Source organism: Saimiri boliviensis, chromosome 1, assembly GCF_048565385.1.
Source record: "Saimiri boliviensis isolate mSaiBol1 chromosome 1, mSaiBol1.pri, whole genome shotgun sequence".
NCBI lineage: Eukaryota > Metazoa > Chordata > Mammalia > Primates > Cebidae > Saimiri > Saimiri boliviensis.
In genome coordinates, this window is record NC_133449.1 from 29,323,707 (window position 1) to 29,338,924 (window position 15,218).

The 15,218-nt window shown below is 42.7% G+C and overlaps 1 protein-coding gene across 1 annotated transcript in view; it reads right to left on the bottom strand.

Moving 5' to 3' along the window:
- The window catches only part of ALK (ALK receptor tyrosine kinase), a 769,803-nt gene that overhangs the window by 366,060 nt on the left and 388,525 nt on the right, over positions 1 to 15,218 (bottom strand). Inside the window, exon 4 of the mRNA XM_003941519.3 lies at positions 3,680 to 3,881. Within this exon, the coding sequence (XP_003941568.3) occupies positions 3,680 to 3,881 (202 nt within the window). The remainder of the gene's footprint in view (positions 1 to 3,679; positions 3,882 to 15,218) is intronic.

Genomic DNA, 15,218 nt, shown 5'->3' on the forward strand with positions numbered 1-15,218 from the left:
CTCCAGCTTGCGTTCCTGCATCCAGGAGAGCACCCATTTTACACAGACAGTTGCTGCTGGATCCATCTTTCTAAGACACATCAGAATGGCAGTGTGGTGCAGCGGGTGGCTCCCTAGCTGGCTGCTTCTGCAGGATCTGTCACTAGCGATCTTAGCTCAGCCTCTTAATAATACAAGCTTCAGTTTGAAAACATCCACACAAGCATGTGCTGTTGCTATTCTGCTTGTGTCTTCCTTACCGGACTGGATGTTCCTTGTAAGCTGTGACCTTGTCGTCTTCGGCTGTGTCATCTTTGGCACGTACTACACAAGAGGCACTCAATCCACGATGGTGAAATGAATGTAAGAACCAAAAAGGACCTAGTGTTTATTAGTGGCAACTACAGCCAGGCACCACGTGGGCCATTTTCCATATGCCGTTTCAGAGCTCACCATTTTACCATGTTCATTCATTTCATGGGGAATTTATGGTCACTAATTTCTAGCTAAGATGTCCCATGCCTATGTGACTCTGTGACCAGCAGGCCTGGGCTGTTTGGCAGCCCGTTTCTCTGCTTCCTTGCTTCTCTGGTCATTCTGCCTGGGCAGATGAGCAGGCCGGGCACTCATCTGTCTGTCCCCTGCAAGATTCCTGCCAAAGTCAGGCAGCCTTGGCCGACGTGGCCACTCACGCTCTGTGATTCAATAGACCCCGTATGCTCTGCTGCTTTCCAGGCAACTAGGAAGGGAGCAGCTGCTGTACTTCTCCAACTGCCTTTCCCCTGCCTCCTGCCCCGGGGTGCTTCCAACCGGGCTGCTGCTCCCGACCCGCCCGTGCACGACAGCAGGTACCGCCTGCTCACGACTCAGTGGTTTCCAGGGAACTTGATGGCGTCTGACTTGTCATTCCCCAGCCCACTCCTCTGAGTCAGGCTCTCCCCAGCCAACTTTATTATTACAACTTCCTCCCTCATTACTACAAACACGGAATGTTGTTTTCCAGAGAGTGGTCCCCAAACCACCATCTCCTGTTATGAGAGGAAGCCAGCTCCATTCATAATCATCACAGTTGACGTCACCAGGATATCACTGTGTCCCCCTCGCTGCTCTGAGTGCTACGCTAATGAGGTCATCTTCAGCATTAAACTGAGTGAGCTTTCAGCAAGGCAAACTGCTGAGTAGTACAAATCCAGAGATTCTTGAGACCAGCAGTAACCCCATAATCAGTGAGCAAGCACATCTCCATCCTTTGTGATCCCAAACTCTGAACAGTGCAAAGCTGGGCAAGTTTTGATTTGCTGGGCAGGCGCCCTGTTCCTAGCAGCTGGCCAGGGCACCCACAAGAGCAGCTCTGCGCTGCAGTGGACAGTCTAGTGATTGTCCTTTCTGCTGCCACCTTCCACCCTCACCATATTGATCTCATGGAAGGTGAAGAGGCTGGCCCTGGCATCTTTAATTTAAATCTGGAATCACTCCTGCTCATCACTAAACTCTTCTATGGCCCTGCCACGGCTGGGGGAAAACATCACTGTACCTGAGACGCTGAAACTGGGGTCTAAGATGAAGCCCCTACAGATGTAGATGGCCCCAGACAAAGCCGTCAAGTCACTAAATTTGCCTCAGATCAATTCCTCTCTCCTGCTTAACTCACACCTTCCAGAGGACAGAGCAGCTCCTCTGGTGATGGAGCCATTGCCTTGGGAAGATGGTAAGTTAGGTGGCCAAGTAGACCTTGAGGCAGGTGGCCATGGCATCACATGGAGGGAAGGCTGCCCCTGAAGGCACTGCCATCACATGCCCCAGGGCTCATTTGTCTTGAAACATCAAATAATCAAAATCATCTCTCTCTCTCTCTCTCTCTCTCTTTTTCTCTCTCTCTCTCATAAGATTCTTTCGTATTTCCCTTTCTCTTTTCCAACTTCACCCTTTCTCCCTGAAAGGCTTTAGGTTTCCTGGAAAGAGTCCAGAGTTTGGACCACATCACTTCCTGTTTCCTCTCTCTGCCTCGGTTTTCTCCTCCTTTAAATGAGAATTCACTTGGTAGTTATGAACATAGGAAGGTAAAGAGGGAAAAACTATTTGCAAGACCCTATGGCCAGTCATACCTGAGGAGTTATTTTCCTGACTATGCCACATAGAGAAACAGGCCAAGCCACACAAGACATGCTAAAACCCCTCTGGCACACTCACGGGTATTTTCAGACTACCCTTCAGGGTGATCTCCAACTCCATGTCGTCCAGTGACATCAGTGAAGTCCCCCAACCACCACCAGCACCACAAGGGACTGACTGCCTGAAGGCTTAGTGGCCTCCAGCACACTCCCTGGTCTCTGCCAGGCCGGGTGGGGAAGGAAGGAATGCTGAGAGCAGTAAGTCAGACTATGCAGCTCTCAGAATATGAGCTGAGCAGACACCTATAGGATGGCACACAGCCCTGCTCTCAGCTGAGAGGCCATCCCATCTGGGCTCCTTATTGGAAAGCAAAGCCGTGCTGGAAGGAGACTCGGTGCCGGAGGACAGCTGGCTCCAAACAGGGAGCAGCCCAGACACCTGCCATGCCACACTGATACCTGGTGAATAGAGATATTCTCAGCCAGCCCAGAGAGGCATTTCAGAGGCAAGAAGATGGATATGCGTTTAGGAATGGGGAAAGCATTCTCTTTGATGCCAGGATTTCATTCCTGATGAGACAGCAGTTTGTAGTTCTTCTAACTGCAACTAAATACAGGTGGGCCAATGGTGGGGAGTGGGGAGGAGACTTTCAAGAAATTACCATGGATGCCATTCAGCTTTACTGGAAAAGCAACAGGCAGGATCTCTCCCCCACACTCCATGGGGATGGAGGGTGGGTAAGAGTCATCATTGCGGTGGGACCCCTCTGAAAAGGTATTCTCTTAGAAGGAAGCCAAGTCCCAGCATAGGTAGACATTTAGGATTTTTCTCCTGCAAACAAGTCACAAACGAGGATCCTTGTTGCTAATGTAATCAGATCTGGGGTCTCACTATGCTGAGGTCATGGGATGGTATTTATACTTATAGAATGGGAAAACAGAAGCCAGGCACACAGGTGGCCTGGTTCAAGTTTGCTTTCCAATGTCACTACCTGCAGAGGCCTGATGGATCACTGAGTAAGCAAGTATCTCCAGAAAGCTTAGAGGATTCCACTGCCCTACGCCTTGGTGGTTGTAACACAAAGCCCTGTTTCAATCTCTACTGAATTGACACTGGTGTAGTATCCATGACTGACCCTGCTCTGGGTTACCAAACTCCCATAGAACTTGCTTGGATGGCCAAAATACTTTGTCCTTTCTCTTCCTGCCCAACTTCTGCTGGTAAAACCCGGTTTCCACCATATTAAATTACTTTCATTTTGGCCTTTCAACATTTCTTTGCCTGTTTCCTTCTTGGCTTCATCTGAACTTTGAAAAATGAACATCTTTAACACCCACTCATGAAATGCCCACTCTGGCAGCTGGCCATCTGGCCTCTGGAAGGGCTACTAGCCAGGGCAGTCAGAGGGACCCACAAATCAGTACCCAAGATACTACCCAAGAGATATTAGTAGTAATTGCTCAAACTGGACCTACCAATTAAAGGACAATTGTGAATTTGTAACCAGATATCACAGACTCTAGAAATTCGTAGCCAAAAGCCAAATCACCTGGTATAAAATCAGTTTTGGAGATTGAGAAGTACTCACCCGTGCTTCCCTGGGGTGGGCATCAGGAGGATCTCTCTTGCAGCCTCGTTGTGGGGAAGCAGCTGGGCGACGTACCTTCCAGAGGGCTGCAGGTGTCTGTGCACCGACACGGCCAGCGTGCAGTGCTCGCTGCTGCTCCTCATCCATGGACTCAGGATGGTGTGCTTGGAGTCAGCAGAGGTGTTGAGGAGGAGGAAGGAGCCTGGAAAGAGACAGGGAAAATGAATCTGAAGATGTGTTCAGGTAAGACCAGTGGTAGCTCTGTGGCAGGACTCAGAGACAAATAGCATCAAAGTCAGAGACGCTGGAGGCCATTATCTCCTTCTCTGCATGCGCCCAGCCTTCTTCCTCCTCGCTTAGATTTTCTTTGTAAATAGTATAGCCTGATGCAGAGGGACAGTGGTTGGGGACATGGGCCCTATAATCAGGCAGAACAAGGTTCTGACCTTAGCTCCCCTACTTCCTACCTCTGCATCCTAGAGCCTTAAGTGTTTCATCTGTAAAACAGGACGAAAAACATCTATGTCGGAAGACGCCTGTTCCTTCCCTTACTAGTTGAATGATCTTGGGAAAAGCATTCACTTTCCTAGGTTTCGGTTTCCTCCTGTGTAAAATGGGGTGAGAGGGCTGGCTGAACTCAATAATCTCTTAAGGTTCATTTCTGCTCTTGAGTCTATGAGTCATGTGAACTTACAGCTGGTCTCCACAGAAAAAGCCCTACGAATCCCCCCTGGCGTCACGCCCGTGGCAGAGTTTCCCTCTGGGGCGAGGCAATCCTGATTCCAGTAGCACAGGCCAAGTGACCTGCAAGAAACCTACATTCATGGGGATGACTGTCAGTATAAAACCACAGTGCCATTATATTGTTCCAGGCATCCCTCTGATACTAATTTTACTTGCTGCACTTCTGCATTGAAGTTTTGGACCATTAGATGCTGCTCCTTTTGCAGTGGAAATCGATATCAACAAGATCCCTGACTTCCACAGTGGGAAGCAGCTCATGAGTACTCAGTCTTCTTAAACTACGCCTGGCAAGGTCTCCTTCTGCAGATAACCCAATTTCCCAAATAGGCAAATAAACTAGCAGCCTGCAATAAACAATGGTGCAGATAAAAGAGGGGGATTCCTACCAAGGCAAAGCATTATTCAAAAAGAAGGTATTGTTCCAGGAATTGGAGATTTGCAACATTCTTAAAGTAGGCAAAAGCGACTTCTGGTTAAAATCAGGTTGAAGGAAGCACAATCCTGTGTCTGAGCTGGATCAAGAACATGAACCCACTGTACTGGTTGGGAAGTTTCAGCATGGCGTATGGGCATGAGAAAAGTGCTCTATGAAAGTACTAGAGCCGTCAGTAAATCACCTACATTATTACAGTATTTTGTGGTGGAGGAGACATTTTTGTCATGGGCACGGAAGGAAAAAAAAAGGGATTAGAACCAAAGACAAGGAATTGGGGCGATCATCTAATTCAGTCCCCTTGATTTCCTAGAGAAGCAGACTAGAGATTCAGATAGGGAAATGACTGGTCCAAAGTCTTAGTTTGAAGGTTAAGAGCAGACTCCAGGTTTCTGGACTCCTAAACAGCCCTCTTCGCCTTGTATCTTTCTCACTGGCCTGCTGTATACTTCAGCCTAAAACATGGCCAAAGTACCCTGTGGCCAGGATGTATAGCTTTGGAAGTCAGAGGGGTAGGAAGGGGAATGAGAGGCACATTGGCACCAGACCAAATCCATTTATTCAGTCCCTTCCTTGCCCCATTCTGCTCTCAGATTCCATTTATTGGATGCCTATTTTGAGCAACATTCAAGCACTGGCTTTGCCCTGAGGACACAGACGTGAACCAGGCACAGTTGTGGCCTTCAGGGAACCCCAGGTCTGGCAGGAGTGAAGAGATGTCTGCAAGAACTATCAGCACAAATAGAGGTCATAAAGTCAGACACACATCCAGGCAAAATACTTTGGGAGCCTTCAGGAAGGAGGAGACAGGAGGTCCAGGTGGGAAGATCCGTAAAGAAGAAGATCTTGGAGCCAGGTCTTACAGGGAGAGAACAACAAAGATACTGGCAGAATGGACTATGCAGAAGTTGAAGGGAAGAGGAGTAAAGACATCAAGGTAGATTATGTTTGGCTGCAGAGCAGGATGCGGGACAGAAGACTGGGAAACAAGAAAGGCCAGGGTGGCAGGTGGTAGAACCAGACCATAGAGAGCATTGCTTCCTGGCTGAAGATTTCTAGCTTTATTTTGTGGATAATAGAGAGCCAGATACTTTGAGCAGGAGAATGGCATCATCAGAGTGGTGCTGCAGGAGAACTGATCTGGTATGGTAGGGGAAAGGGGGAATTAAGATGGACCGAATCTCATCTTGCACCGCAAGTCCACACAAGGGCAAGAATGTGACTAAATGCAAATTTGAAGTGTTTACTATGTTACTGTTGTGAGCAAAGGCAATGTGTTGAGGGTGGATGACTGGGGTTTCCAATACTAGGGTAGTGTACAGAGCACGTGAGGACCCTGGAAGTATCTCTGGGGACAAAGTCTTACTCCAGATTCTTTGGGGGTGTGGTCTGAGGTTAGGATGAAGCCAGTCCCATGTCCGATAATAATTTACACATAAGGGAACAGCAACTGTGCCCTGGCCTGAGATCATTCTCTGATGTTCTCAAGTTGGCAGAACGTTGAATAGAAAGCAATTTTTTGAGCTACTGAAGGGAAGAACGGGGGCAAAGTGAAAAAGGTATCCCCCTTCTTCTCAGAAAGATTACAGTTGCATGCATGTGGACATGTACAAGAAGCTCAAAAATCCAGCTGCAGGTATGTGTTGGGGTACTGGGATTAGGGGGTTCTTCTTCTGTTGCTGCTCCTCTCCACCCTTGGGTATGGTCATGCATGTAAATTTTTTCCCCATAATTTGGTACCTCAATAATGGAATCTTTCAAAGCTGACTGAAAGATAAATTATTTTTCCAGTTCTAATATGTGAGATGATATTTATATGAATCTTATTTTCTGCAACCAGACTATCAATAAGTGACTGAGCTTAAAGTATTTTTTACTCTCCATGAAACTCTATAGTTGAGAGCTATCTCTTCATCAGCAGCTTTCCTCTACCAAAAAAAGGGAAAAATACATTTCATAAACTCCTTGGGATATTGTCAGTATAAATCTTTTAAAGTCAGTAAGAATTTATCTCTCCTCTCTCTCTTTTCTGTTCCCTATTTATTTGGCTCTGGATAGCTTGGTGCTAGGCGAAGCCTCCTGGGGTCCTTTCTAATTAAGAAGGATGGTCTAGCAGCACACAGACCTTCACCCAGTGTGGTCATGGGAGAGTGGAGAGGCAGATCAAAGAGCTCTGTTCATACAGCACCACGACCATGTTTCTTTTATTATGCATTGTGTTGACACGTTTAATGATTAAATATGAAATGGTTATTATTTTTACCTCTGGTCACCAGTATAGGAATGTGCTGCTCTCATCCCAACCAGCAGGGCTCAAATTATGGGCCAAAACCCAAGGGTCACTAAATTAGCGGTCAAACTCTTTTATATCTGTTCAGTTATTGACCTTCGACAAATTATTCAAGCACTTTAGATAGTTTGCTCAAATTTAATATAGGCAGAGCCTACCTCACATGGCTGTTGTGAAGATTAAATTAAATAACAAGAATCATGTGGGCGGTACTATACCTGCTTAAGGTAGGTACGTAATAGACAGCAGTTCCCTGTGTTGATGAGTGTCTTAATCTGGAATTCCTTTGATCTAGGACTAAACCTGGAATCAGAAGGACTGAATTAGAGTAGCTCTGCTACTGCCAAGCTTCCTTTGTAAAATGAAAGGGCTGGATAGAGCCTCTCTAAGGATTCTTACAGCCCCAAACTGTCAGTAATTCTATCTGCCTGCCTAGAATAGTATTAATCTAAAGAAATTGAGTCAACTCTCCAAGCCCCCAAGTCCTAAACTCTTCTTCTCGTAATTCACCTCTCTGAGGGTTATATACCAACAATTTTAATCAATTGGCCAAATACTCCATGAACTTTCCTGCCAAGACGTCAGGAAGTAAGCTGTGGTTACCTGCCCTGCCTTCCTCTCTCCCAATTTACACAGATACATCTCTAGGAAGGGCTCCTGTGCTAGCATCATTTGTTTCTCAGATGTTTCTGCGATAAGGCTGCTACCACCTCTAAGTGTCTGGTATGCAACACAATGCCTGCCATATGGTAGATACTCAGTGATCCTAAAAATCAAAGTAATGTGGTGGTAACATGGTGATGTGGTTTGGATGTGTTTGTTCCTCCGAGTCTCATGTTAAAATGTGATTCCCAGTGTTGGAGATGGGGCCTGGTGGGAGGTTATTGGATCATGGGGATAGATCCCTCAGGAATGGTTTAGCTGCATCCCCTTCATGTAAGTGAGTTCTCACTCAGTTAATTATGAGAGATCTGGTTATTTAAAAGACTCTGGACCTCTCCTCCTTTCTCTCTTGCCCTTGCTCTCACCAAGCATGCTGGCTCCTTGTTGCCTTCTGCCATGATTGTAAGCTTCCTGAGGCTCTCACTAGAAACAGATGCCATTGTCATGCTTCCAGTACAGCCTGCAGAACCATGAGCCAACTAAGCCTCTCTTCTTGATAAGTCACTCAGTCTCAGTTATTCCTTTACAGTGATACAAGAATGAACAAATACAGAAAATTGGCACCGAGGAGTGGAGTTTTGCTATAAAAAAAAAACTGAAAATATAGAAGTAACTTTGAAACTGGGTAATGAGCGGAGGTTAGAATTTGTGGGGTGGGGAGGGGCGGCGGGGGGAGGTGCTCAGAAGAAGACAGGAAGATGAGGGAAAGCTTGGAACTTCTTAGAGACTACTTATATGGTTTTGACCAAAATGTTGATGGAAATATGGATAGTGAAGACTAGGCTAAGGAGGTATGAAATGGAAATTAAAAAGCTATTGAGAACTAGAGTAAAGGTAACCTGTGTTACACCTCAGCAAATAGTTTGGCTCCATTTATGTTCATGCCTTAGGGGTCTATGGAAGATTGAACTTAAGAGTGATAACTCAGGGTATGTGGCAAAAGAAATTTCTACATAGCAGAGTGTTCAAGAGTGGTCTAGCTGCTTCTAACAGTCCATGCTCAGATATGGTAGCAAAGAAATGACAAACCTGAAACTTATATTTAAAAGGAAAGCAGAGCGTAAGGGTTTGGAAAGTTTGTAGCCTACTCGTGGTAGAAAGGAAAAGAACATTTTCAGGGGAGGAATTCAAGTTGCCTATGGAGCAACTTGCTAAAGTGATTAGCAGAACTAAAAGGGAGCCCATACTATTCAAGACAATTTAAAAAAGGCCTCAAGGGCATTTCAAAAGTTTTTGAGACAGCCCCTCTGATGACAGGCTCAGAGACCTAAGAGGAAAGAACGGTTTCAGGGGTCAGGCCCAGGGTGCTATTGCCCTGCACAGCCTCATGACATTGCTCCATACATTCTGGCTGTTCCAGCTGTAGCCATGGCTCAAAAGGCTGCAGGTACAGCTCCAGATGCCACTTTGGAGAGAATAAGCCATGCTTCCATGTGGTGCTATGCCTACAGGTACACAGAATGCAACAGTGAAGAAGGTTTGGCAGCTCCCATCTAAATTCCACAGGAGGTATGGGAAAGCCTGAGTGCCCAGGCAGAAGTCTACCACTGAGGCAGAGCCCCCACGAAGAAACTCTACTAGGTCAATGTCAAGGGAAAATGTGGGGTTGGAGCCTCTACACAAAGTCCCCACTGGGGTACTTCCTAGTGGAGCTGTGGGAAGGGGGCCACTGCCCTCCATATCCAAGAATGGTAGAGACACTGGCAGCTTATAACCTCAGCATGGAAAAGCTGTAGACACTCAACTCCAATCTGTGGGAGCAGCCATGGAGGCTGTACACTGCAAAGCCACAAGGGTGTAGATGCCTAAGGCCCTAGGAGCCTATCCCTTGCACCAGTGTGCCGTGGGTGTGAGACATGGTAACAAAGAAGATTATTTTGAAGCTTTAAGATTTAATGACTGCCCTGCTGTGTTCCACATTTGTGTGATGCCTATCACCCTTTCTTTTGGTCAATTACTCCATTTTGGAACAGGAATGTTTACCCAATGCCTGTACCACTATTGTGTCTTAGAAGCAAATTACTGGTTCTGATTTTATAAGCATATAGGTAGAAGGAACTTGGCCTTGAGTCCCAGATGAGGCTTTGGACTGTGGACATGGAACATCTGTGTTAATATTGGAATAAGTCAATACTTTTAAGGAACTATTGTGAAAGCATAACCATATTTTGAAATGTAAGGACATATTTGGGGGGCCAGGAGTGAAATTAATATGGTTTGGATGTGTTTGTCCCTCAAAATCTCATGTTGAAATGTGATTCTCAATGTTGGAGGTGAAGCTGGTGGGAGGTGATGGGATCATGGAAGGAAATCCCTCATGAATGGTTTAATACCATGTTTATTACCCTTGGTGATAAGTGAGTCCTTTCTCAGTGAGTTTTGTGAGATCTGGTTGTTTAAAAGAGTCTGGGACCTCCCCATTCTCTCTTGCTTGCTCTTGCTCCCACCGTGTGACATGTTGGCTCCTTGCTGCCTTCTGCCATGAGTGTAAGTTTCCTGAGGCCCTCATTAGAAACAGATGCCATTGTCATGCTTCCAGTACAGCCTGCAGAACCATGAGCCAACTAAACCTCTCTTCTTTATAAGTCACCCAGCCTTAGGTGTTCCTTTACAGTGACACAAGCATGGACTAATACACATGACAAGGAATCAAATAGCACAGAATAGCTTATAATGATCTTTTTTAACTGTCTGTAACCTCTGTCCCACCTGATCACATTCCATACGCTGGAAAAAACTTTTCGCAAGGATTTCTAATTTCTTTAGGTGGCTGCCTTCATAATTCTAAATATTACAGTCATAGTTTTACTTGCATGTGTGACAACTTTAGACATGGACAGGACAATAAGAAAAATAACAATATCCCTTTTATAATTCTTAATTTTTAAAACGTTCTTGATTTTTAAAATTATCTTTCTTTGCTTACTTTTTTAACGTCACATGATATATTTATGACTTGTTCCATTAGCTCCAGACAGTATCACTTGACTCTCCTCACTATAAAGATGAGGCTATTTAGTCTTCCTGCCCTTCCTTGTAATTTTTCTCCTCCACACCCTCCTCCTACATCAGCCGTACTTTTCCTTTACTTTGTTAAGATTGTGTAAGAACGATTAAGTCTTTTGTGTTTTGTTTATAGGTTGATGTTAAGGGTTGAAAATCAATAAACAGACTTTTTATGATGATGGCTATATATTTCTCACTGCAGTGAATAAGGGTTGTATTTATAATCTCTCTGTACATCCAAGAATGCATTCTACTCCAAGCAGGATGTATTTCCAGCAACAGGATCAAATGAATTCTCAATCTTGCATTGTTACTTGTCAAAATTGTGGCATGTTTTTATTTGTCTCATATTTGAAATAAGTCTTGGTATATGTTATCAGTAATAATTAAGATTATTATGTTAAATTGTTGTATGCCACAAAAATAACCAAATTTTCTTTCCAATTGTGTTTTTAACTATAGCTATTTCTGTCTTTTTTCATCTACAATTATTTTTACTTTGATTATTCTTAAAAAAAGGTTTATAACAACCTACTGTCCAAAATTCGCTTCTTCTTTGAGATAATTCATTGAAAAGACTCTGACAGGTACTCTTGAACACAGGTATTTTGATAACTTTGGAGATCATGTCATTGGACTAGGTAAAAAACATTCAAGTTTCTAATTTTAAAAATCTGACATATTCACGAAAACTGCCAACACAACATTTAGTGGGACAAGAATTAATTACATGGGACTAAACTTGAGAGGACTGAAATAATTTTCAATGACTTCTTTTTCTTTAAAACATTGTTGACTCTTTCCATGTTTTATTTTCTAAAGTTAAGAAAACTTTTTCTTTTGAGCTACATACAGCTTACAACAATAACTGGGTAAAGTATAGTTTTGTGAGCAAAATTAAAACATTTAGTTTTCTCTTTACCTGATTTCTCCAGAATTTTGAAAAGTTGTGAGTATTCTTAATTTATGGCAGTATAATTATTTATGTAAGTTCAATCAGAATCTGTTTTCTATTGTAGGACAGAAATTGGATATAGTGATTATCTTACCAAGGCCTTGACTGAAATGGTATATTTTCAAATATGATCAGACTGCTTTGAGGAATTGAGATTGACTTTATTGAGCTGATAAGAAACCCTTTAAAAAGTCTGACCTGATACCTTTTTTACACAGTTTCTTTATAAGGTTCCTGACCTGTGGTAAGTAAAATATGTCACTTCTGTCAGGCCCAGAAACCTCAAGATATTTTGAGACCTTGAGAAGGAAAAAACTCACCCAATTTGTACAGGTATTACAGATATAGATTAGTGGCACATCTTTAGCTTGGCTTTCTAGCCTCGAGGTTTTAAAAAGTCTAATCTTAGATTACTTGTAAAAATGTTCCAATAGAGTTAACTTATAAAACCCTCTATGGCCAATCACTGTTCTTGCTACACTTTATACAAATAGGCCAAATTTTATCAAACTAATACTTATTTTGCAAATAAGATTGTCCTGCCATCATTTGTCTTTGGTAGAAATAAAGAACTAGAGAGAAAAATTATGGTTTTTAAAAAATCCCTATAGATTTTTTTCTCTCTTCATAACCCTGTTATGAGATTCTAGTCTCACCCATTGTTTTTGAGTTTTTATTATTTTCTCACAATTTAGACTGAATCCTGAATTCTTTCTTGGCTACAAGACTCCAAAATAACATTTTCAATTTTTCTTCCATTTTTCTAACTTGAAATTATTAGAAATTAAAACTATGCTTTTCCTAAAGCCCTGCAGACTAAAGATAGGCAACTTAAATAAAATTCAAGAAAAATGACCACAGCAAATTATATATAAACAGCCTTCATGCCCAACAATATATGGACTACTTATAAAGTTCATTTAACCATACAATTCAAACTACAATCCAGAAATATGTGTCAGATTGTCACTGAAATCTGAAGATGCTTCAGAGGCTCTAAAAAAAGTAGTTTATAGACTATTCCAGACATTAGCTTTTCTTTCCTTTTTCCATAGGAATACCTCTTAATTATGATCTGTTTGCCAGCATCATATATAGAGCCTAGTCCACCTGCAACGCCACCTCCTGGAATAGAACACAACTGTTTAACCAAACGGATCTATGCTCATGAATAAAAGACTGATTCAAAGAGAGATGGGATAATATATGTAAATGTAGTCTTTTTTGCATATCCCAGTTTGTTTTCCCACTCTTTTGTCTATCTCTATCTAAGAACCTCTAACCCAAATCTCCCCAAAGCTATCAATTTGGTTTTTAATATGTGAAACTTTTTTTTCTGAGACAGAGTCTTGCTCTGGAGTGCAGTGGCATCATCTCAGTCCACTGCAACCTCTGTCTCCCAGGGTCAAGATATTCTCCTGCCTCAGCCTCCCAAGTAGCTGGAATTACAGGTGCGCTACCATACTTGGCTAATTTTTGCATTTTTACTAGAGACAGGGTTTCACCACGTTGGCCGGGCAGATCTCGAACTCCTGACCTCAAGGGATCTGCACGCCTCAGCCTCCCAAAGTTCTGGGATTACAGGCATGAGCCACCACACATGGCCAAATATGTGAAACTTGTTAAAGTTTTGAAGTGGGGACTGATGGAAATAAAAATATTTTACTCCAAAGCATATTTCTTTGACATAGTTTCAAACGGCTACTTGGAGAGCCAGGAAACAAAAGTATTCCTGCAAAGCTGTCTTTTGTGGGAAAGATCTGCTTCTGTAGAGAATCTGCACTGATGCAACCTCGTCCGGCTCTTCCCTTGTCCAGAGCTAGGAAAAATTAACTGAGAGGTTGACACCTTTAAAGTCTGAAAAAAACATTTATTATCTATTCTATTTGAAAGCCACTACCTGTGAGATTTCATCTACACAGCAAGATCACCTTTGCTAGCCAAGCCTCCTGGTCTCTTCCTCCTATAACCTGTCTTGCTACCACGACCTGTTTTTGGTCATACTCTAAGTCTCCATTCTTTTTGTAACTTCAAGATGGTAAATAAGCTTATGCATCCCACTGCGGGGTGAGTTAATCACTCTGTGACTTTTCCTTGTGCACCCATTAATAACCTGGCGTGCTTTTCCTCCAATTAATCTGCCCTTTATGGGTTAATTTTCCAGTGAATCTTCAGAGGGAGGCATAGGGGAAGTTTTCCCCTGGCCCCAACATAATCAGTATTTTTTTTTTCAGTTGTCTTTCCAGGAATTTCTAGCTGATTTTTTTTCTATTCATTTTATATCTGCCTTCTTTACCATATCACAAATGCATCCATATACTCTTTGAAAAAATTACTCCCTTCTTCTTGAAGATACTGATTTCCTCTTATGATTTGAATCAATTGCTTTCTGGGCCTATAGTACAGCTATTATTCTGAAATTTCTTTTCACTGGGTCTTTCATGTTAGTCCTACCATCCTCAGACAACTTCCTCAGGGGGAAATTTCTTTGTGAATCTTTGAATATTTGAAATATTTATTTCATTACTTTTATTTGGTGGTAGCTTTTCTGGTTATGGTTTGTAGATTAGAAACTTTGCCTCAAAAATTTAAAGATCTAGCTTCAGTGTTTTCTAGTGTCACTGTTACTGAGAAGAAGTCTAATGTTGGTTTTATTTGTAATTTCTTTGTAATTGATCTGTTTATTCTCTTTGGAAGCTTTTGGGATCTTCAACTTTAAAGTTCTAAAATTTCAATACAATGTATCTAGGGATGGATCTATATAAAAATTCATCCATGGCATTTTGCAACGTATCTAGCTATAGAGCTATACAAAAATTTATCTGTGACATTAATCAGAAAACACAGGCCTCTTTCATCTCTAGCAAATCTTGTTTTATTATTTCTCTGATAATTTAATTACCCCATGCTTAATCTTGAACCTTTCTTAAGACATTTATCTTTCAAGTTAGCTTCTGTTAGTTGTCTGATTTATCTTTGTTTTCTCTGGGGTCAGCTTTTTTTTTTTATGTTGATCTTTCGTTTTCTCTTTTCTTCTCTTATTTTTAAACAGAAGAAAAAGCATACAAATTTATTTATGTGCAAATGCACGGAAGGCACACAAAATATGAGACTTGAAAGACCAGAGGACTGAAGTTTTTATACTGTGCAGAAGTAAATAGAGGTTTGGAGCTCCTGGAGAGAAGTGGCAGCAGATTATGGAAGGGTGAGGGGAGGAAACTCGTGACAAGAAAAGGCTGTCTTGCCGTGCATGATCTTTCTTTTTCATGCTACTGGGTTATTCACATGTTGGGTGACCATTGATCATCCTGTCACATTTAAACAGGAGAGGCTAGGGAGGCTAACAGAAGCTATATGTGTACAGATGGTGTTTGTCCTCTATGCAGAATTTGCCTGATGGACAGTGTCAGGGGCAAGCCACTTTGCAGGTGACTGCTTCCCAATGGCA